General features: G+C 57.7%; 2 protein-coding genes across 3 annotated transcripts in view; one reads left to right on the plus strand and one right to left on the minus strand.

Moving 5' to 3' along the window:
* LOC132537608 (basic proline-rich protein-like) overlaps positions 1–4,818 on the minus strand; it is a 37,603-nt gene extending 32,785 nt beyond the window's left edge. The window contains exons 1-4 of the mRNA XM_060188483.1: positions 4,763–4,818; positions 4,665–4,688; positions 4,322–4,345; positions 4,087–4,245 (exon numbers count right to left, since the gene is read on the minus strand). Of these exons, the coding sequence (XP_060044466.1) occupies positions 4,087–4,245; positions 4,322–4,345; positions 4,665–4,688; positions 4,763–4,818 (263 nt within the window). The remainder of the gene's footprint in view (positions 1–4,086; positions 4,246–4,321; positions 4,346–4,664; positions 4,689–4,762) is intronic.
* A 606-nt stretch (positions 4,819–5,424) lies between these two features.
* PDE6B (phosphodiesterase 6B) overlaps positions 5,425–23,498 on the plus strand; it is a 30,673-nt gene continuing 12,599 nt past the window's right edge. The window contains exons 1-6 of one of the 2 annotated variants that reach the window (XM_060188410.1): positions 5,425–5,844; positions 8,282–8,434; positions 11,163–11,252; positions 19,077–19,217; positions 19,286–19,360; positions 19,625–19,689. In XM_060188410.1, the coding sequence (XP_060044393.1) occupies positions 5,425–5,844; positions 8,282–8,434; positions 11,163–11,252; positions 19,077–19,217; positions 19,286–19,360; positions 19,625–19,689 (944 nt within the window). Of the gene's footprint in view, positions 5,845–8,281; positions 8,435–11,162; positions 11,253–18,898; positions 19,218–19,285; positions 19,361–19,624; positions 19,690–23,498 lie in introns of those variants that run through there. The other variant, XM_060188411.1, reaches the window with a different exon arrangement.

Consider the following 23,498-nt stretch of genomic DNA (forward strand, 5'->3'; position numbering starts at 1 on the left):
GAGTCCACCTCAACCAACAGAGCCCATCAGAGCCCACCCTACCCACAGAGCCCATCAGAACCCACCCTACCCACAGAGCCCATCAGAGCCCAACCAACCAATAGAGGCCATCAGGCCCACCCACTACCCACAGAGCCCATCAAAGCTCACCCTACCCACAGAGCCCATCAGAGCCCACCCCTACCCACAGAGCCCATCAGAGCCCACCCCAACCAACAGAGGCCATCATAGCCCACCCTACCCACAGAGCCCATCAGAGCCCTCCCCACCCACAGAGCCACCCTACCCACAGAGCCTATCAGAGCCCACCCCTACCCACAGAGCCCATCAGATCCCACCCCTACACACAGAGCCCATCAGAGCCCACTACCAACAGAGACCATCAGGCCACCCCTACCAACAGAGCTCATCAGAACACACCCTACCAACAAAGACCATCAGGCCCACCCCCTACCCACAGAGCCCATCAGAGTGCACCCCTATCCACAGAACAATCAGAGCCCACCCTACCCACAGAGCCCATCAGAGCCCACCCTACCCACAGAGCCCATCAGAGCCCACACCTACCCACAGAGACTATCAGAGCCCACCCCCTACCCACAGACCCATCAGAACAAACCCTACCCTAGGCACCATCAGAGCCCACCCTACCCACAGAGCCCATCAGAGCCCACCCCTACCCACAGAGCCCATCAGAGCCCACCCTACCCACAGAGACCATCAGAGCCCACCCCAACCAACAGAGCCAATGAGAGCCCACCCTACTCACAGAGCCCATCAGATCCCACCCCTACCCATAGAGCCCATCAGAGCCCATCCCTATCCACACAGACCATCAGAGCCCATCCCTATCCACACAGCCCATCAGAGCCCACCCTACCCTCAGAGACCATCAGAGCCCACTCCAACCAACAGAGCCCATCAGAGCCCACCCACTACCCAGAGAGGCTACCAGAGCTCACCCTACCCACAGAGCCCATCAAAGCCCACCCCAACCAACAGAGCCAATGAGAGCCCACCCTACCCACAGAGCCCATCAGAGCTCACCCTACCCATAGAGCCCATCAGAGCCCACCCCTATCCTCAGTCCCCATCAGAGCCCACCCCATCCAACAGAGCCCATCAGAGCCCACCCTACCCACAGAGCCCATCAGAGCCCACCCCTACCCCAGAGCCCATCAGAGCCAACCCTACCCACAGAGCCCATCAGAGCCCACCCCTACCCACAGAGCCCATCAGAGCCCACCCCAAAGAACAGAGCCCACCCTACCCACAGTGCCCATCAGAGTCCACCCCTACCAACAGAGCCCATCAGAGCCCACCGTACCCACAGAGCCCATCAGAGCCCACCCCTACCCACAGAGCCCATCAGAGCCCATCCCTACCCACTGACAACATCAGAGCCCACCCTACCCACAGAGACCATCAGAGCCCACCCCAACCCACAGAGTCCATCAGATCCCACCCACTACCCAAAGAGCCCATCAGAGTTAGCCCTACCCACAGAGCCCATCACAGCCCACCCCTATCCACAGAGCCCATCAGAGCCCACCCCAACCAACAGAGCCCATCAGAGCACACCCTACCCACAGAGCCCATCACAGCCCATTCCTACCCACAGAGCCCATCAGAACCCACCCCTACCAACAGAGCCCATCAGGCCTACCCACTACCCACAGAGCCCATCAGAGCTCACCCTACACACAGAGACCATCAGGCCCACCCCCTACCAATAGATACCATCTGTTGTTAAAGTTCGGAGACTCCAGCTGGCCGGGCTAGCTTCACGGGTGGGTAACAGAGACGACCAGAGACATACGACTGGGCAGGGAAGCTGTATTTCTTTATTCAAGAACAAAGATTCATAAACTAAACCATACTAATCACCAAACAGAACTCTGTAGCCTCTTTCCCCCCGCGGCGGCGCCAAGCACTCTCTCTCTAACTCTGCAACTCTGGAGCACTCTCTTACTCTCCAACTCTGGAACTCTCTCGGGGTTCCTAGGGGCGGGGCCAAGCGGGCCGTGAAATTAGCAGGACTGATCCAATTTTCTTGCCGGGGGAGAGCTAGAACAACCCAATGTAAAGCATACAACAACCATCAGAACCCACCCCCTACCCACAGAGACCATCAGAGCCAACCCCCTACCCACAGAGCCCATCAGAACCCACCCTACCCACAGAGACCATCAGAGCCAACCCCCTACCCACAGAGACCATCAGGCCCTCCCCCTACCCACAGAGCCCATCAGAGCCCACCCCTACCCACAGAGACCAAAAGGCCCACCACCTACCCACAGAGCCCATCAGGCCCACACACTACCAACAGAGCCCATCAGAGCCAACCCTGCCCACAGATCCCATCAGAGCCCTCCCCTACCCACAGAGCCCATCAGACCACACCCCAACCAACAGAGCCCATCAGAGCCCACCCTACCCACAGAGCCCATCAGAGCCCACCCTACCCACAGAGCCCATCAGAGCTCACCCTACCCACAAAGCCCATCAGAGTCCACCCCTACCAACAGAGCCCATCAGAGCCCATCCCTACTCATAGAGCCCATCAGAGCCCACCGTACCCACAGAGCCCATCAGAGCCCACACCTACCAACAGAGCCCATCAGAGCCCATCCCTACCCACAGAGAACATCAGAGCCCACCGTACCCACAGAGACCATCAGAGTACACCCAAACCCACAGAGTCCATCAGATCCTACCCACTACCCAAAGAGCCCAACAGAGCTCACCCTACCCACAGAGCTCATCACAGCCCACCCCTATCCACAGAGCCCATCCGAGCCCACCCCAACCAACAGAGCCCATCAGAGCACACCCTACCCACAGAGCCCATCAGAGCCCATCCCTACCCTCAGAGCCCATCAGAGCCCACCCTACCCACAGAGCCCATCAGAGCCCATCCCTACCCTCAGAGCCCATCAGAGCCCACCCTACCTACAGAGCCCATCAGAGCCCACCCCTACCCTCAGAGCCCATCAGAGCCCATCCCTACCCACAGAGACCATCAGAGCCCACCCTACCTACAGAGCCCATTCCCTCCCCCCACAGGTCCTGTCAGCACCATTGGGCTGTTTGTCCGCGGAATGATGGGAGCACCAGACCACACAAAGGTCATGTCCTGGGCAGCCTTGTGGCTAGGGCGTACTGAGGACCAGACACAGAGGCCATGGCTGCCCCCCACCCCATGTGGACAGCCTTTGCCCACTCCCTGCTCAACTATCTGCATCCAACCCTCGCAACAGCACTGATTGGCACCACACACTCAGGAGACCCAGGAGGTATGTCTGTCTGCAGCCCTGTTTGGAAAACACATCTCCTGTGCACAGACACACAAACGCCAAGACACAACACTCAGCACACACTGGCACAGCAAGGCCAGCAACACATGCACAGGTCGTCTATGTACAGAACAGGCCCGTGAGACATGATGTTCATGTGGGTGGGGCTGGGAGCCAGGCCAGGAGACAGAGGTGCTGGTGCCCAGGTGGGCTGGGGTGGGAGCCAGGCCAGGAGACAGAGGTGCTGGTGGCCCATTTGGGCTGGGGTTGGAGGCAGAGCAGGAGACAGAGGTGCTGGTGGCCCAGGTGGGCTGGGGTGGGAGGCAGGACAGGAGACAGAGGTGCTGGTGCCCAGGTGAGCTGGGATGGGAGGCAGGACAGGAGACAGAGGTGCTGGTGCCCAGGTGGGTTAGGGTGGGAGCCAGGCCAGGAGACAGACATGCTGACGGCCCAAGTGAGCTGGGGTGGGAGTCAGTGCAGGAGACAGAGGTGCTGGTGCCCAGGTGGGATGAGTGGGAGTCAGGGCAAGAGACAGACGTGCTGGTGCCCAGGTGGGCTGGGGTGGGAGTCAGGCCAGGAGACAGAGGTGCTGGTGCCCAGGTGGGATGAGTGGGAGTCAGGGCAGGAGACAGAGGTGCTGGTGGCCCAGGTGGGCTGGGATGGGAGGCAGGACAGGAGACAGAGGTGCTGGTGCCCAGGTAGGATGAGTGGGAGTCAGTGCAGGAGACAGAGGTGCTGGTGGCCCAGGTGGGCTGGGATGGGAGCCAGGCCAGGAGACAGACATGCTGACAGCCCAAGTGAGCTGGGGTGGGAGTCAGGGCAAGAGACAGAAGTGCTGATGCCCAGGTGGGATGAGTGGGAGTCAGGGCAAGAGACAGAAGTGCTGATGCCCAGGTGGGCTGGGGTGGGAGTCAGGGCAGGAGACAGAGGTGCTGGTGGCCCAGGTGGGCTGGGGTGGGAGGCAGGACAGGAGACAGAGGTGCTGGTGGCCCATTTGGGCTGGGGTTGGAGGCAGAGCAGGAGACAGAGGTGCTGGTGGCCCAGGTGGGCTGGGGTGGGAGGCAGGACAGGAGACAGAGGTGCTGGTGCCCAGGTGAGCTGGGATGGGAGGCAGGACAGGAGACAGAGGTGCTGGTGCCCAGGTGGGTTAGGGTGGGAGCCAGGCCAGGAGACAGACATGCTGACGGCCCAAGTGAGCTGGGGTGGGAGTCAGTGCAGGAGACAGAGGTGCTGGTGCCCAGGTGGGATGAGTGGGAGTCAGGGCAAGAGACAGACGTGCTGGTGCCCAGGTGGGCTGGGGTGGGAGTCAGGCCAGGAGACAGAGGTGCTGGTGCCCAGGTGGGATGAGTGGGAGTCAGGGCAGGAGACAGAGGTGCTGGTGGCCCAGGTGGGCTGGGATGGGAGGCAGGACAGGAGACAGAGGTGCTGGTGCCCAGGTAGGATGAGTGGGAGTCAGTGCAGGAGACAGAGGTGCTGGTGGCCCAGGTGGGCTGGGATGGGAGCCAGGCCAGGAGACAGACATGCTGACAGCCCAAGTGAGCTGGGGTGGGAGTCAGGGCAAGAGACAGAAGTGCTGATGCCCAGGTGGGATGAGTGGGAGTCAGGGCAAGAGACAGAAGTGCTGATGCCCAGGTGGGCTGGGGTGGGAGTCAGGGCAGGAGACAGAGGTGCTGGTGGCCCAGGTGGGCTGGGGTGGGAGGCAGGGCAGGAGACAAGGTTCTGAAGCCCTGTGTCACTGCTGCTCTCTGTCCAGGAAGAGCCCCTGCAGCCCCGGCCTGGGAGACAGATGCCCAGGACCAGCTCCTCAGTGTGCAGAGCAGGCAGATTCTGGGGCACCTTGGTCTTCTTCTCGCACCCATAGGGGCTGGGCCACCCACTCCTGCTTGCTGGTCAGCCCAGGAAAGAGCCACCATCCAGGCCCCTCCCCAGCCTGCCTTCTCACACCCCTTGTCCAGGCTGCCCATGGGCCCCGGGTGGGAGGGTGCTGTTGGTGGGACCGCCTTTCCTAGGTGGGGTGTCGAGCTGGGCGTGCCTCGGCCCGGTAATCTTGCTAAGAACGCCTTTGCTGACCACAGCGCCTGTCCGGAGTGCCTGCTGCCAGACAGATGCCAGGTGGGTGGCCGGCGCCATGAGCCTCAGTGAGGAGCAGGCACGGGCCTTCCTGGACCAGAACCCTGGCTTCACGGATGGCTACTTCGAGGGCACGGTGGGTACGGGTCTGCGCGAGCTGTGTCAGGTAGAGGAGGCGGCAGCGCTGCTGGGGCTGGTGTGCGACATGCAGGAGAGCGTGAACATGGAGCGCGTGCTGTTCAAGCTGCTGCGGCGCCTGGCGGGCCTGCTGCAGGCCGACCGCCTCAGCCTCTTCATGCAGCGGCAGCGCAACGGCGTGGCTGAGCTGGCCACCAGGCTCTTCAGCGTGCAGCCGGACAGCACCCTGGAGGATTGCCTCGTGCCTCCCGACTCTGAGATCGTCTTCCCGTTGGACATCGGAGTGGTGGGACACGTGGCCCAGACCAAGAAGATGGTGAATGTGCCAGACGTGGCTGAGGTGGGCAGGGAGCCTGGGGCTCAGTGGGAGGAGGCCGGACAGGTGGACGTGGGGGATGCTAGGGCTCAGCGGGAGGAGACCGGACAGGTGGATGTGGGGGATCCTGGGGCTCAGCGGGAGGAGTCCAGACAGGTGGACGTGGGGGAGCCTGGGGATCAGCGGGAGGAGTCCAGACAGGTGGATGTGGGGGATCCTGGGGCTCAGCGGGAGGAGTCCAGACAGGTGGACGTGGGGGAGCCTGGGGATCAGCGGGAGGAGTCCAGACAGGTGGACGTGGGGGAGCCTGGGGCTCAGTGGGAGAAGGCCAGACAGACAGGTGGACGTGGGGGATCCTGGGGCTCAGCAGGAGGAGACCGGACAGGTGGATGTGGGGGATCCTGGGGCTCAGTGGGAGGAGTCCAGACAGGTGGACGTGGGGGAGCCTGGGGATCAGCGGGAGGAGTCCAGACAGGTGGACGTGGGGGAGCCTGGGGCTCATTTGGAGGAGGCCAGACAGGTGGACGTGGGGGAGCCTGGGGCTCAGTGGGAGGAGTCCAGACAGATGGACATGGGGGAGCCTGGGGCTCAGTGGGAGAAGGCCAGACAGACAGGTGGATGTGGGGGAGCCTGGGGCTCAGTGGGAGGAGTCCAGACAGATGGACATGGGGGAGCCTGGGGCTCAGTGGGAGAAGGCCAGACAGACAGGTGGATGTGGGGGAGCCTGGGGCTCAGTGGGAGGAGTCCAGACAGGAGGACGTGGGGGAGCCTAGGGCTCAGTGGGAGAAGGCCAGACAGACAGGTGGATGTGGAGGAGCCTGGGGCTCAGTGGGAGGAGTCCAGGCAGACAGGTGGATGTGGGGGATCCTGGGGCTCAGTGGACGGAGGCCAGACAGACAGGTGGACATGGGGAGCCTGGGGCTCAGTGGGAGGAGGCCGGACAGATAGATGGACATGGGGGAGCCTGGGGCTCAGTGGGAGGAGTCCAGACAGACAGATGGGTGTGGGGGAGCCTGGGGCTCACTGGGCAGAGGCCAGACAGACAGGTGGAATTAGGGAGCTCCAAGACAGGTGGATGTGGGGGAGCCTGGGGCTTAGTGGGAAGAGGCCAGACAGGTGGACGTGGGGGAGCCTGGGGCTCAGCGGGAGGAGTCCAGACAGGTGGACGTGGGGGATCCTGGGGCTCAGCGGGGGGAAGCCAGACAGGTAGACGTGGGGGAGCCTGGGACTCAGCGGGAGGAGGCCAGACAGGTGGACGTGGGGGAGCCTGGGGCTCAGCGGGAGCCGGTGGATGTTGGGGTACTGGGCTCATTGTCACAAAACCAGCCATTCAGAGCTGTCCACAGGGTGAACCTGAGATTTGGAGGAAGGACGAGGAGAGGTGGATGTGGGGCCTGTAGAGTCTGGGGGGCTGGTGCCCCAAGGCTGCTTCAGGGCTGGCCCCTGTAACCCTCAGTGCTGAGTAACACAAACCACGGGGCTGAGGTTCTGGGTGACCAGTGTGAGGGGCATTCCCGGGGGTGGGTGTTGGGGCTGGACAGGGGAGATGGTGCCAGGGCAGGGCATGGGGAGGCCTTTGCCATCCGGGAGTGTGTATACCCTCCTGATTTCTGGAGGGACCCAGGGGACCTGCCCACCAGTCCTTCCATCCATTGGAGAGCCCCTATGCAGGTCTGGCAGGAAGAGCCACTCAATCCTCTTAGACTGAGCTGTGTGAACAGGTGTGGCCTCGACCTGGATGTGGTAATCTGCAGGATTAGCTTCCTCCCCGCTTCCTCCCTCGGAAGTGGGTCACCAACAGCCAGCGGTCATCCATGGCTGAGTCCCCAGTGCACAGTACAGACTAAGGGGGACTGAGGGACATGGTGCCCAGCTCCATGGCTGGGGTGAGCTCCCCTCCCTGGACACATCCTGGACACTTTATGTCCCTGAGCTGGGAGGGAGGGTGGCTCAAGTAGGTAGGTCCAGGGCTCTGATCTGATGTCCATTTTGAGAATCCTGGCTGCCTGCCCATCCCCAAGGCTTCCTAGGAGGCCAGAGATGGAGGAATGGGGCTGAGCTGAGGGCAGAGAGGAGGCCAAGGCCCTGGGGCCAGATGACATGGAGGCCTTTGTCTCCTTCCCAGAGGGGCCTGGGCCAGGGGTCTGCTTCCCCACAGAGGGGTCTGGGGCAGGGGTCTGCTTCTGTCAGAGGGCCCTGGCATCAGGGGTATGCTTCCCAGGAGGGGCCAAGGGCAGGGGTCTGCCTCTCCACAGAGAGTCCTGGGACAAGGGTCTGCTTCCCACAGAGGGACCAGGAGCCAGGGTCTACTCTAGCCAGTTGGCTGGAGCCCTGGGAACAGGGCTCTGACCTCATGGCTGTGGGTGCCAGGCTGGGCCAGTGGGTAGGGTGCTCCCCAGCCTCAGGCATGGGTGCTAAGTGTCAGTTCTCGGAAACAGTGGCTCTCTCCTCTGACCCACAGTGTCCCCACTTCTGCTCCTTTGTGGATGAGCTGACTGGATATGTGACCAGGACCATCCTGGCCACGCCCGTCATGAATGGCAAGGACGTCATGGCCGTGGTCATGGCTGTCAACAAGCTGAACGGCCCCTGCTTCACCTGTGAGGATGAGGATGTGAGCCAGACCCTGGTCCTGAGTCTGTGTCTGTGTCCCTGTGTCCTGTGTCCCTGTATCCCTGTATCACTTGTCCTGTGTGACTGTGTTCCTCTGTCCCTGGTCCTGAGTCCGAGTCTGTCCCTGTGTCCCTACATCACTTGTCCTGTGTGACTGTGTTCCTATGTCCCTGGTCCTGAGTCCGTGTCTGTGTCCCTGTGTGTGTCTCCCTGTGTCTCTGCATCACTTGTCCTGTGTGACTGTGTTCCTATGTCCCTGGTCCTGAGTCCGAGTCTGTGTCCCTGTGTCCCTGTGTCCCTGCATCACTTGTCCTGTGTGACTGTGTTCCTATGTCCCTAGTCCTGAGTCTGAGTCTGTGTCCCTGTGTCCTGTGTCCCTGTGTCCCTGAATCACTTGTCCTGTGTGACTGTATTCCTCTGTCCCTGGTCCTGAGTCCAAGTCTGTGTCCTGTGTCCTGTGTCCCTGCATTACTTGTCCTGTGTGACTGTGTTCCTATGTCCCTGGTCCTGATTCCGAGTCTGTGTCCCTGTGTGTGTGTCCCTGTGTCCCTGCATCACTTGTCCTGTGTGACTGTGTTCCTATGTCCCTGGTCCTGAGTCTGTGTCTATATCCCTGTGTCCTGTGTCCCTGTGTCCCTGCATCACTTGTCCTGTGTGACTGTGTTCCTATGTCCCTGGTCCTGAGTCTGAGTCTGTGTCCCTTGTCCTGTATCCCTGTGTCCCTGCATCACTTGTCCTGTGTGACTGTGTTCCTATGTCCCTGGTCCTGAGTCCAAGTCTGTGTCCCTGTGTCCTGTGTCCCTGTGTCCCTGCATCACTTGTCCTGTGTGACTGTATTCCTCTGTCCCTGGTCCTGAGTCCAAGTCTGTGTCCTGTGTCCTGTGTCCCTGCATCACTTGGCCTGTGTGACTGTGTTCCTATGTCCCTGGTCCTGAGTCTGTGTCTATATCCCTGTGTCCCTGTGTCCCTGCATCACTTGTCCTGTGTGACTGTGTTCCTATGTCCCTGGTCCTGAGTCTGAGTCTGTGTCCCTGTGTCCTGTGTCCCTGTGTCCCTGCATCACTTGTCCTGTGTGACTGTATTCCTCTGTCCCTGGTCCTGAGTCCAAGTCTGTGTCCTGTGTCCTGTGTCCCTGCATCACTTGGCCTGTGTGACTGTGTTCCTATGTCCCTGGTCCTGAGTCTGTGTCTATATCCCTGTGTCCTGTGTCCCTGTGTCCCTGCATCACTTGTCCTGTGTGACTGTGTTCCTATGTCCTTGGTCCTGAGTCTGAGTCTGTGTCCCTGTGTCCTGTGTCCCTGTGTCCCTGCATCACTTGTCCTGTGTGACTGTGTTCCTATGTCCCTGGTCCTGAGTCTGAGTCTGTGTCCCTTGTCCTGTGTCCCTGTGTCCCTGCATCACTTGTCCTGTGTGACTGTGTTCCTATGTCCCTGTACCATATGATCTTGTGTCTTGTGTCCTGTGTCCCTCGTCCTGTGTCCCTTGTGCTGTGCTCTATGTCCTTGTGACACGTGTGCACAGTCAGGTGAGCTACTGCCCAGCCCTGCTGTATGTCCATGTCCTTGTGACATGTGTGCTCAGTCAGGTGAGCTACTGCCCAGCCCTGCTGTATGTCCATGTCCTTGAGACACGTGTGCTCAGTCAGGTGAGCTACTGCCCAGCCCTGCTGTATGTCCATGTCCTTGAGACACGTGTGCTCAGTCAGGTGAGCTACTGCCCAGCCCTGCTCCATGTCCTTGTGACACGTGTGCTCAGTCAGGTGAGCTACTGCCCAGCCCTGCTCCATGTCCTTGTGACACGTGTGCTCAGTCAGGTGAGCTACTGCCCAGCCCTGCTCCATGTCCTTGTGACACGTGTGCTCAGTCAGGTGAACTACTTCCCAGCCCTGCTCCATGTCCTTGAGACACGTGTGCTCAGTCAGGTGAGCTACTGCCAGCCCTGCTCCATGTCCTTGTGACACGTGTGCTCAGTCAGGTGAGCTACTGCCCAGCCCTGCTCCATGTCCTTGTGACACGTGTGCTCAGTCAGGTGAGCTACTGCCCAGCCCTGCTCCATGTCCTTGTGACACGTGTGCTCAGTCAGGTGAGCTACTGCCAGCCCTGCTCCATGTCCTTGTGACACGTGTGCTCAGTCAGGTGAGCTACTGCCAGCCCTGCTCCATGTCCTTGTGACACGTGTGCTCAGTCAGGTGAGCTACTGCCCAGCCCTGCTCCATGTCCTTGAGACACGTGTGCTCAGTCAGGTGAGCTACTGCCCAGCCCTGCTCCATGTCCTTGTGACACGTGTGCTCAGTCAGGTGAGCTACTGCCAGCCCTGCTCCATGTCCTTGTGACACGTGTGCTCAGTCAGGTGAGCTACTGCCAGCCCTGCTCCATGTCCTTGTGTTCTTAATCCCCTGTACTCTATGCACCTTGCATTCTACACCGTGTTCCTGCTTCCTTTGTTCTGAGTCGTCTCTCTGTATCCTGTGCCCTTTTCTGTGTCCTTGTCTCTTTGTATCCCATGTCTTTTGTCCTGTGTCCCTGTCTTCCTGTGTCCTGTGCCCCTGCCTCTGTCCCTGTGTCTTCCCTCTCACCCTGGGCCTGGTGGCTGCTGTAGGCTGTCTGCCGTCTCCTGGCTCAGTTTCCCACACCCATCGCATGTCTCTGTACACATGTGTACACATATGAGTGCAGAGCTGTGTGTGACACAGGCCCTGCTCCTCTGGAACCTGCTCTCTGCTCTTCCAGATTTTCTTAAAGTACCTGAATTTTGGCACCTTGAACCTAAAGATCTACCACCTGAGCTACCTCCACAACTGTGAGACACGCCGAGGCCAGGTACACAGAGGCTGCCCCAGGCCACCCAACTCAGAGTGGGGTTCACCTCCAATCCAGTGCCCTCTGAACAAAGGTGGACTTTGATGTCCATTGGGCTGCGGCTCCCAGGGGAGGCTTTGTGAGTGTGGGTGTGCTGCTGTGTCTCCCTAGTGGCTGAAAGTCTGCAGGTGCTGGGAGCCCCAGGTGCCAGTCTGAGGGGCCAGGAGGCAAGGGGCATGCTTTCACATGGGCGGGGGGGGGGGGGGCGCTGGATCTGAAATGGGGAGCAACTGCTCAATTCAAACTCACCGTCTCCCTGAGACAACAACATGGTACTGTGTGTAGAGGGGAGTTTATCAGTGAAAGGGGGTTGCTGGGGGTCCCACAGGACATGTCCCACCCTCTGTGCCCATATTGTGGACTTGTACAGTATCCTGTGTCCCCGTCTTGTGCCCCACTGTTCTGGAGACATGTCAAATGGGCCAAGGGAGTGTGAGGCTGCACTCAGGGCTGGACTCAGGGCTGGACTCAGGGCTGGACTCAGGGCTGAACTCAGGGCTGGACTCAGGGCTGGACTCAGGGCTGGACTCAGGGCTGGACTCAGGGCTGGACTCAGAGCTGGACTCAGGGCTGAACTCAGGGCTGGATTCAGGGCTGGACTCAGGGCTGGACTCAGGGCTGAACTCTGGGCTGAACTCAGGGCTGAACTCAGGGCTGGACTCAGGGCTGGACTCAGGGCTGAACTCAGGGCTGGACTCAGGGCTGAACTCAGGGCTGGATTCAGGGCTGAACTCAGGGCTGGACTCAGGGCTGGACTCAGGGCTGGACTCAGGGGTGGAGTCAGGGCTGGACTCAGGGCTGGAGTCAGGGCTGGACTCAGGGCTGGACTCAGGGGTGGAGTCAGGGCTGGACTCAGGGATGAACTCAGAGCTCGACTCAGGGCTGGACTCAGGATGGATTCAGAGCTGGACTCAGGGCTGGACTCAGAGCTGGACTCAGGGCTGGATTCAGGGCTGGACTCAGGGCTGGACTCAGAGCTCGACTCAGGGCAGGACTCAGGGCTGGATTCAGGGCTGGACTCAGAGCTGGACTCAGGGATGGACTCAGGGCAGGACTCAGGGCTGGATTCAGGGCTGGACTCAGGGCTGGATTCACGGCTGGACTCAGGGGTGGATTTAAGGATGGATTCAGGGCTGTACTCAGGGATGGACTCAGAGCTCGATTCAGGGCTGGATTCAGGGCTGGCCTCAGGATGGATTCAGAGCTGGACTCAGGGCTGGATTGAGAGCTGGACTCAGGGCTGGACTCAAGACTCGACTCAGGTCTGGACTCAGGGCTGGACTCAGGGCTGAACTCAAGGATGGATTAAGAGCTTGACTCAGAGCTGGACTCAGGGCCGGATTCCGGGCTGGACTCAGGGCTGGTTTCAGGGCTGGAATCAAGGATGGACTCAGGATGGTTTCAGAGTTGTACTCAGGGCTGAACTCAGGGCTGGACTCATGGCTGGACTCAGGGCTGGACTCAGGGCTGGATTCAGAGCTGGACTCAGGGCTGGACTCAGAGCTGGATTCAGAGCTGGACTCAGGGCTGGACTCAATGATGGACTCAGGGCTGGATTCAGGGCTGGACTCAGGGCTGGAATCAATGATGGACTCTGGCTGGACTCAATGCTGGATTCAGGGATGGACTCAGGGCTGGATTCAGAGCTGGACTCAGGGCTGGATTCAGGGATGGACTCAGGACTGGACTCAGGGATGGACTCAGGGCTGGGTATGAGGCTTGGCTCTAGGCTAGATTCAGGGCTGAGCTCAAGATGGACTCAGGGCTGGTCAGGGCTGGGTCATGGATGCACTCAAGGTTGGCTGTGCGGCTGTATTCAGGGTTGAATTCAGGGCTTTGCTCAGGTCTGGCTGTGAGGCTGAGCTCTGGGTTGGACACAAGGCTGGGCTCGGGGCTAGGCTCAAGGCTGGACTCAGAGCTGCACTTGGTGCTGGAATCTGGGCTGGGTGTGAGGCTGAGCTCCGAGCTGGGTGTGGGCCTGGGATGACAAGTGCAGAATGAAAAGGCCCAGAGATTAACCTCAGGCAGTGCCCTGACTCTGGGTCTAGTGTTGGCACCTCTAGTCTGCAAGGCAAATCTATCTGAAACTCTGTCCCTGACACCTTTTGCTTTGTTATTTCCAGCATGAGTGTCCTCAGCCTCTTTATCCTTTGCTCAGAGCCTCCAGCTTCCTTGCTGTGGTGCTCGTGGCCCGAGGTGTGTGTCTCCTGGGCTCCTGCCCACACTGTACAGAGCCAGAAATATAAAGCCCCCAATTTGCTTATGCTTCTTGCAAATCCATGTAAGTTTAGAATCCACAAAAAAAGTCTGCTGGTGTTTTCACTGGGACTGAGTTAAATCTGTACGTGAAATTTGGAGAAATGTCAACAAGTCTCCAAGTCCACTGGAGCAGAGCTCCACTCACCTGAGTGTCTGAGCTCTTGTCTGAGTTCTGTGGTCTGCACATAGACCACACAGATGCCGTGCTCCTGTGCACCTAACATGTGACCTCTGTGACACTGAGCGTGGTACTGTGTCCTTAATTTTAGATACCGGTGTTCACTTGGAAGTGTGGTTGACTGCATCTTGACCCTGGGACCTTGTTGTGACTAGGCTGTTTCCTTCATTCCTGCCCTCTGGGCCTGTCTTTTCTCCCCACGTTGAGCCTTTCCAGCCATGCCGGACAGCTGGTGAGAGGAGACAGCCGCCCATGTCTTGTCCCCTGTCCTGGGGGAAAGCCTCCAAGTTTCTCACCACTGAGGGTAGCATTCCTCTTTTTCCATTCCCAGAGGCATTTTTATTCTAAAGTAGTGTTGGATTCTGTCACATTTTCAAAAAACTTGAAAGCTACATATTTATTATGCGAGAGTGAGAAAGGAGGGAGGGAGAGAGGCCAGAGCACTGCTCAGCTCTGGTTGTGGTGCCACCTGTGAGCACAGGTTAGACCTGTGACCCAGGGCCCTGGGCTTGCAGACTGGTGCTCTCACAGATAATTCTATCACTTCCTGGTGTCGTCGGACACTTTTCTCCACCAACTCATGGCCTCTTTCAATTCTTAATAATGGAGTATAGATTTTAATATTTAATTTATTCATTAATTGAAAAAGAGAGCACCACTCTGCTCTGTGGGGTGTTGGGGTTGCGCCTGGGTCCGCACACACTCAGGTCTCTTGCTCTGCCACTAACTTACCATCTTGGCCACTAGAATTACTTTGAGGGGCCAGTTGGTGATACATCTGGTTGAGTGCTCATGTTACAATGTGTAAGGGCCTGGGTTCAAGTCCCTGATCCCCATCTGTAGGGGGAAAGCTTCATAAACCGTAAAGCAGTGCTGCAGTTGTCTCTCTGTCTCTCTCCCTATCTTCCCCTTCCTCTCAATTTCTGGCTGTCTCTATGCAATAAATAAATAAAGATAATAAAAATGTTTTAAAGAATTATTTTTAGTTATGACTGGATCAGGGCCCCTCTCTCCCTCTCTCTCTCTCTCTCTCTCTCTCTCTCTCTCTCATACCACACAGGTTTGACTGAACCTGAGACCTTTGATGCCTCAGGTATAAAACCCTTTTTGCATAGCTATATGCTACCTCCCCAGTCCAACTGGATCAGTTTGCTAATATTTTGTTAAGAATTTTGCGTCTGGGGGACAGGCGATGGAACACATGGGTAGGTGCTCACATTTCAGTGTGCAAGGACCTAGGTTTGAGGCCTTGATCCCCACCTGCAAGGGGAAAGTTTCATGAGCTGTAAATCAGGGTTTAGGGCTTCCAATGTCTCTATTTCTCTTACTCCCTTCTTCTTCTTCTTCTTCTTCTTCTTCTTCTTCTTCTTCTTCTTCTTCTTCTTCTTCTTCTTCTTCTTCGTCTCCAGGGTTATTTATTGCTGGGGCTCAGTGCCAGCGCTACAAATCCACTACTCCTGTGGCTATTTTTTCCGTTTTATGTTGGGTAGGACAGAGAGAAATTGAGAGGGGAGTGAGAGATAAAAGAGGGAGAGAGACACGGAGACACCTGCAGACCTGCTTCATTGCTTGTGAAGCGACCCTTATAGGTGGGGAATGGGGGCTCTAGCTGGGATCCTTGTGTGGGTCCTTGCACTTGGTACTGTGTGTGTTTAACCTGGTGCAGCACCGCCCAGCCCCTTTCTCTCTGATTCTGTCTCTAGTCGATAAATAATAAGTAAACAACATTTTAAAAAGACATTTAGGTCTATAGTTTTTCTTTCTTATGGTGAACTTGATGTTCAAGTAATGCTGGCCTAGTAGAACGAGTTAGGACACACTCTCTTGCCCCTGTTTGCAGAAAGAGATTGTAGTGGACAATGCGGGATGATCTCTTCCGCCAAGTAACCCAGAGAGACCGCTGACGCTTTCAGGAGGATAGTAGCTGCCCCAGCTCTTCTGGATCTGTTCAGAGGATTCTGTTTCTCCTTCTAGAGGGCTGGCCAGGTCTATGTCATCTCCATCATCACATTTTGGGAACTAAGTTGTTTATGATATTTATCTATTTTCTGGCACTTTCTTTACACTTAAGTTGATCTTTTTCTAGTTTCCTAAGATTAGATTATTGTCTTCTTGTTGTTGTTGTCTACCTCGAGGGTTATCGCTGGGGCTCAGTGCCTGCACTACAAATCCACTGCTCCTAGAGGCCATTTTCCCCATTTATTTTTTTGCCCTTGTTGTTGTTATTGTTGCTATAGATGTTGTTGGATAGGACAGAGAGAGGAGGGGAAGACAGAGAGGGGGAGAGAACGATAGAATACTGGAGACCTGCTTCACTGCATGTGAAGCGACCCCCCTGCAGGTGGGGAGCCTGGGGCTCAAACCTAGATTTTCCCCATTTATTTTTTTGCCCTTGTTGTTGTTATTGTTGCTATAGATGTTGTTGGATAGGACAGAGAGAGGAGGGGAAGACAGAGAGGGGGAGAGAACGATAGAATACTGGAGACCTGCTTCACTGCATGTGAAGCGACCCCCCTGCAGGTGGGGAGCCTGGGGCTCAAACCTAGATCCATAAGTCAGTCCTTGCGCTTCACACCATGTGCATTTAACCCACTGTACTACTGCCTGGCCCCTTGTTGAATCTTTTTTTTTTTTTTGCCTCCAGGGCTATTGCTGGGGCTCGGTGCCTGCAATACAAATCCACTGCTCCTGGAGGCTATTTTTTCCCCTTTGCTGCCTTTGCTGTTTATCGTCGCTGTTGTTATTATTATTGCTGTTGATGTTGGATAAGACAGAGAGAAATGGAGAGAGGAGGGGAAGACAGAGAGGAGGAGAGAAAGATAGACACCTGCAGACCTGCTTCACCGCCTGTGAAGCGACTCCCCTGCAGGTGGGAGTCGGAGGCTGGGACCGGGATCCTTACACAATTCTTTGTGCTTTGCACCACGTGCACTTAACCTGCTGCGCTACCGCCCAACCTGCTCCCCTTGTTGAATCTTTTAACATGTGTATTTAGTGCAATTAATTTCTCCACTACATTCCATAAACTTTGTTAAGATATATCTCTAGGGAGTCGGGCGGTGGCACAGCGGGTTAAGCGCACATGGCGCAAAGCACAAGGACCGGCATAAGGATCCCGGTTCGAGCCCCCGGCTCCCCACCTGCAGGGGAGTCGCTTCACAGGTGGTGAAGCAGGTCTGCAGGTGTCTGTCTTTCTCTCTGCCTCTCTGTCTTCCCCTCCTCTCTCCATGTCTCTCTGTCCTATCCAACAACAACGACATCAATAACAACAACAATAAAAAATAAGGGCAACAAAAGGGAAAATAAATAAAAAAAAATATTTTTAGAAAGATGTATCTCTAGTTAGTGCAAAACCTCTTTATAGCCTATTGAGTCTTCTTTGATCTGTGTATTATTATTTCTTTAATATTTTATTTATTTTTAGTGAAAGGGATACAGAGAAAGATAGACATAGAGAGATACCAGAGCACTGCTCAGCTCTGGCTTATGGTAGTGCTGGGAACTTAACCTGGGACTTTGGGGCCTTAGGCTTGAAAGTCTTTTACATAACCATTATGCTGTCTCCCCAGCCCGATCTGTGTATTATTTAGAAGTGTGTTGTGGGAGTCAGGTGGTAGCACAGCAGGTCAAGCGCACGTGGGCGCAAAGCATAAGGACTGGCGTAGTAATCCTTGTTTGAGCCCCCGGCTCCCCACCTGTAAGGGAGTCGTTTCCCAGGCGGTGAAGCAGGTCTGCAGGTGTCTGTCTTTCTCTCCCCCTCTCTGTCTTTCCCTCCTGTCTCCATTTCTCTCTGCCCTATCCAAAACAACGACATCAATAACAACAACAATAATACCTACAACAATAATGAAAAACAAAGGCAACAAAAGGTAAAATATATATATATATATATATTCCATATATATATATATAAGGAAGTGTGTTCTCTGATGCATCTCGACTTTTCCAGTGGCTTAATTTCACTGTGAATGAAAATATAGTCTCTGTAAGTTTCATTCTTTTACATTTGTTAAAGGGCTTTCTGACACAGAATATAGTCTCCATGTGATCTTAAGTAAAGCATGCAGGTGAAGTCACCACCGGTGTTGTGTGTGGCTGTGGACGTGCTGTGTCCCCTGGATGTGCTGTGTCCCATGGATGTGCTGTGTCCCATGGATGTGCTGTGACCCATGGATGTGCTGTGTCCCCTGGATGTGCTGTGACCCTTGGATGTGCTGTGACCCCTGGATGTGCTGTGTCCCCTGGATGTGCTGTGTCCCCTGGATGTGCCGTGTCCCCTGGATGTGCCGTGACCCCTGGATGTGCTGTGACCCCTGGATGTGCTGTGTCCCCTGGATGTGCTGTGTCCCCTGGATGTGCTGTGTCCCCTGGATGTGCTGTGTCCTCTGGATGTGCTGTGACCCCTGGATGTGTTGTGTCCCAGTGGATGTGCTGTGACTCAGCGGCTGGACCTCTTTCCATTCACTGTGCTGACAGAGCACTGACCACCTGTGATGTCAGCTTCCCCAGGGACTTGAGGCAGGCTATTCAGAGCTTTGTCTTTTTTTTCCTCTACTTTATTTGATAGAACAGAGAAATTGAGGGGAGAGAGGGAGAGAGACACCTGCAAGCCAGTTCCACCTGGTCATCAGGGTGCTGGTTTCAGGGTTGGGGGGGCACAGACCCCTGGTGCTGGTCATCAGGGTTGGGGACACAGACCCCAGGTGCTGGTCATCAGGGTTGGGGGCACAGACCCCATGTGCTGGTCATCAGGGTTGGGGGCACAGGCCCCTGGTGCTGGTCATCAGTGTGGGGGCACAGACCCCATGTGCTGGTCATCAGGGTTGGGGGCACAGACACCAGGTGCTGGTCATCAGGATTGGGGGCACAGGCCCCAGGTGCTGGTTTCAGGGTTGGGGGCACAGACCCCAGGTGCTGGTTTCAGGGTTGGGGGGCACAGACACCTGGTGTTGGTCATCAGGGTTGGGGGCACAGACCCCAGGTGCTGGTCATCAGGGTTGGGGGCACAGACACCTGGTGCTGGTCATCAGGGTTGGGGGCACAGGCCCCAGGTGCTGGTTTCAGGGTTCGGGGCACAGACCCCAGGTGCTGGTTTCAGGGTTGGGGGGGCACAGACACCTGGTGTTGGTCATCAGGGTTGGGGGCACAAGCCCTAGGTACTGGTATCAGGGTTGGGGGCACAGACCCCAGGTGCTGGTCATCAGGGTTGGGGGCACAGACTCCAGGTGCTGGTCATCAGGGTTCGGGGCACAGACCCCAGGTGCTGGTCATCGGGATTGGGGGCACAGGCCCCAGATGCTGGTCATCAGGGGTTTATGTGAGGCTAACCACAGGCCATGCTCTCCCAGGTGCTCCTCTGGTCAGCCAACAAGGTGTTTGAGGAGCTGACAGACATTGAGAGACAGTTCCACAAGGCCTTCTACACGGTGCGGGCCTACCTGAACTGTGACCGGTACTCGGTGGGGCTCCTGGACATGACCAAGGAAAAGGTGAGGCCTCGGCTCTCGAGGCTTGGCTAGCCCTGTGCTGCCTGCCACTGACCCTACCTGTCGCCCAGGAATTCTTTGACGTGTGGCCGGTCCTGATGGGAGAGGCGCAGCCCTACTCAGGCCCTAGGACCCCCGACGGCCGCGTGAGTCAGGGAGCCCCCACCCTTCCGCTTCCATCCAGCCCCAGGCGGGGAGGGTTAGGCATAGCCAAGATCAGCTGCCCCTGGTGGCACGTGTGGGACTGAAGGGACAGGACACATGGGAGTGGCAGGCGTGCATGGGGTCAGGCGGTGCTGACACATGTAGCATGTGCACCTGTGTGCGGCTGTGGGGTGGAGGGTCTGTCCATCCTGTGTCTGCATGACCAGGTGGGCACTAGCCTCACACCGGCGGCCTCTGTCTCTCAGGAAATTGTGTTCTACAAGGTCATTGACTACATCCTTCATGGCAAGGAAGACATCAAGGTCATCCCGTAAGTCCCAGCTGTGAGTGAGTAGTGGCCGGGGTGGGGATGGGTGGTGGGTAGGGTATGAGGGAGTGTAAGGGTGTGAGGCTGTGGGATGAGTGAGGCTGTGGGACTGAGAGGTTGTGTGGGTTGTGAAGCTGTGTGGGCTGTGAAGTGAAGCTGTGTGGGCTGTGAGGCTGTGAGGCTGTGAGGCTGTGGGGGCTGTGGGGGCTGTGTGGCTGTGAGGCTGTGGGGGCTGTGTGGCTGTGAGGCTGTGGGGCTGTGGGGGCTGTGGGGGCTGAGGGGGCTGTGTGGCTGTGAGGCTGTGGGGGCTGTGTGGCTGTGAGACTATGAGGCTGTGGGGGTTGTGGGGGCTGTGGGGGCTGTGGGGGCTGTGGGGGCTGTGGGGGATGTGGGGGCCGTGAGGGCTGTGAGGCTGTGAGGCTTTGGAGCTGTGAGACTGTGATGCTGTGGGGGATGTGTGGCTGTGAGACTGTGGGGCTGTGGGGCTGTGAGGCTGTGAGGCTGTGGGGCTGTGAGGCTGTGAGACTGTGAGGTTGTGAGGCTGTGAGGCTGAGGCTGCGGGGCTTCGGGGCTGCGTGGGCTGCGGGCCTGCGTGGGCTGCGTGGGCTGCGGGGCTGCGGGGCTGTGTAGGCTGTGGGGCTGTGGGGCTGTGTGGGCTGTAAGGCTGTAAGTCTCTGGGGCTGTGAGGCTGCGGAGGTTTTGAGGCTTGTGTGCTGTGAGGCTGTGGGCGCTCTGTGTGTGAGGCTTTGAGGCTGTGGAGGTTATGAGGCTGTGGAATTTGTGAGGTTGTGGGGCTGTGGGGGCTATGAGGCTCTGAGTCTTTGGGGCTTTGTGGGCTGTGAGGCTATGAGGCTGTGAGGTTGTGGAGCTGTGTGGCTGTGAGACTGTGGGGCTGTGAATCTGTGTGGGCTGAGGCTCTGAATCTTTGGGCTCTGTGTGGGCTGTGGGGCTGTGAGTCTGTGTGGGCAGTGAGGCTGTTGGGCAGTGAGGCTGTGTGGCTGTGTGAGCTGTATGCTGTGTGGGCTGTGAGGTTGTGAGGCTTTGAAGCTGTGGGAGCTGTGAGTCTGAGATGCTGGGTCATCTGTTAGTCTGAGTGAGCTGTGAGGCTGAGAGGCTGTAATGCTATAGTGGTTGTGAGTCTGTGATGCTGTGGAGACTGTGTTGTGAGGGTGTGGGCTGTGAAGCTCTGAGTTTGTAAGGCTGTGAGGCTGTGCGGTAGTGGTGCTGTGAGTCTGTGGAGCTGTGAGGCTTTGGGGGCAGTGAGGTTGTGGGTGCTGTGAGGCTGTGGGGGGTATGGGACTGTGTGTGCTGTGAGGCTCAGAGGCTATGGGCTGTGGGGCTGTGAGGCTGTGAGGCTTTGAGGCTGTGGGTGTTGTTAGCCTGTGATGCTGTGGGGGCATTGAGCCTGTGAGGCTGTGGGGGGGGGCTGTGGGGCTGTGAGGCTTTGAGGCTGTGGGGGCATTGAGCCTATGAGGCTGTGTGTGTGCGGGGCTGTGGGGCTGTGAGGCTGTGGGAGCTGAGAGGCTGTGGGGGTTTGAGGCTGTGAGGATGTGGAATGTTGTAAGTCTGAGAGGCTGTGTGGGCTGTGAGTCTTTGAGAATTTGTGGGCTGTGGGGGATGTGGGGCTCTGAGGCTGTGGTTCTGTGTGGGTTGTTAGGCTGTGAGGCTGTGGAGGCTGAGAGGTTGTGGGGTCTGTGTGGGCTGTGAGGCTGAGAGGATTGGCACTGTGGGGTTTGTGAGTCTATCAGACTGTGGGTGCTGTGAAGCTGTAGGGGTTGTAAGTCTGAGAGTCTGTCAGGGCTGAGAGGCTGTGAGACTGTGGGTGCTATGTGGCACTGAGGCTATGAGGCTGTGATCCTATGAGGCTGTGGGGGCTGTGATCCTGTGAGGCTGTGAGGCTGTAGGGGCAATGAGGCTGTGAGGCAGTGTGTGTGAGACTGCGAGACTGTGGGGGCTGAGAGGCTGTGGGTGCTAAGAGGCTGTTGGGCTTGTTTGGCTGTGGGGTTGTGCAGGCTGTTGGGGCTCTAAGTCTGAGGCTTGGAAGGTATGTGACTGTAAGGGTGTGAGGCTGTGAGGCTGTGATGCTGAGAGCCTGTAAGAGTTTTGGAGTGTGGGGGCTGTAAGGCTGAGAGACTGTGGGGTTGTGAGGTTGTGGGGGCTGAGAGGCTGTGGGGCTGTGGGGCTGTGGGGGCTGAGAGGCTGTGCGTGTTTTGAAGCTGTGAGGCTGTGTGACTGTAAGAGCTTTGAGGCTCTGAGGCCGTGACTCTGTGGGGGTTGTAAGCCTGCTGGCCTGTGAGGCTGTGAGGTTGTGGGTGCTATGATGCCAAGATACTATGGGTGCTGCGAGGCTGTGTGGCTGTAAGGGCTATGGGTACTGTGAGGCTGTGAGGCTGTAAGGTTGTGGGTGCTGTGAGGTTCTGAGGCTGTGAGCCTGTTGGGACTGTGCACCTGTGGGGTTGTGATTCTGTGAGGCGGAAAGGCTGAGAGGCTGAGAGGCTGAGAGGCTGTGGGGTTGTGAGGCTTAGGCTTGAGGCTGTGTGCCTTTGAGGCTGTGAAGCTGTGAAGCTGTGGGGTCTCAGAGGATATGGGTGCTGTGAGGCTATGGGGCTTGTCTGGCTATGAGGGTATGCAGACTGTGGGGACTGTGAAGGTGTGAGGCTGTGGGACCTGTGAGACTATGAGGCAGTGGGGCTGTGGGGCTGTGGGGGCTGAGGGGCTGTAGGGCTGTGAAGCCGAGTGGCTGTGGGTGCTGTGAGGTTGTGGGGTGTGAGGCTGTGGGGCTGTGGGGCTGTGGGGCTGTGAGACTGTGGGGTTGTGAGGCTGTGGGGCTGTGGATGCTGTGTGTCTGTGGGGCAGTGAGACTGCGTGTCTGTGAGGCTGTGGGGCTGTGGGACTGTGGGGCTGTGAGGCTGTGGGGCTGTGGGGCTGTGGGGCTGCGGCGCTGTGGGGCTGTGAGGCTGTGAGGCTGTGTGGCTGAGGGGCTGTGTGTCTGTGGGGCTCTGGGGCTGTGAGGCTGTGGGGCTGTGGGTGCTGTGTGTCTGTGGGGCAGTGAGACTGCATGTCTGTGAGGCTGTGGGGCTGTGGGGCTGTGGGGCTGCGGCGCTGTGGGGCTGTGAGGCTGTGAGGCTGTGTGTCTGTGGGGCTCTGGGGCTGTGAGGCTGTGGGGCTGTGGGTGCTGTGGGGTTGTGAGTCTGTGAGATTGTGAGTCTGTGAGTCTGTATTGGCTGTGAGGTTGTGGGGCTGGGGGGCTATGAGGTGTGGGGCTGTGGGGCTGTGGGTGCTATGAAGCTGAGTGGCTGTGGGGCTGTGAGGCTGTGGGGCTTGAGGCTGTGGGACTGTGAGGCTGTGTGTCTATGACTGTGTGTCTGTGAGTCTGTGGTGCTGTGGCTCTATGGGGCTGTGTGTCTGTGAATCTGTGGGGATGTGGGGGCTGAGGGGCTGTGAGGCTGTGGGTGCTGTGAAGCTGAGTGGGTGTGGGTGCTGTGGGGCTGTGGGGCTGTGAGGCTGTGGGGCTTTGATGCTGTGAGTCTGTGAGGCTGTGAGGCTGTGAGACTGTGGGGCTTTGTGTCTGTGTGTCTATGATTCTGTGGGGCTGTTGGGGCTGTGGGGCTGTGAGGCTGTGAGGCTGTTAGTCTGTGAGGCTGTTAGTCTGTGTGGCTGTGTGGCTGTGAGACTGTGGGGCTGTGGGCCTGTAGGGCTGTGGGACTGTGGGCCTGTGTGTCTGTGTGTCTTTGGGTCTGTAGTTCTGTAGGGGCTGAGGGGCTGTGAGTCTGTGGGTGCTGTGAAGCTGAGTGGATGTGGGTGCTGTGGGG

The sequence above is a fragment of the Erinaceus europaeus genome, chromosome 3 (genome assembly GCF_950295315.1).
Source record: "Erinaceus europaeus chromosome 3, mEriEur2.1, whole genome shotgun sequence".
Classification (NCBI taxonomy): Eukaryota; Metazoa; Chordata; class Mammalia; order Eulipotyphla; family Erinaceidae; genus Erinaceus; species Erinaceus europaeus.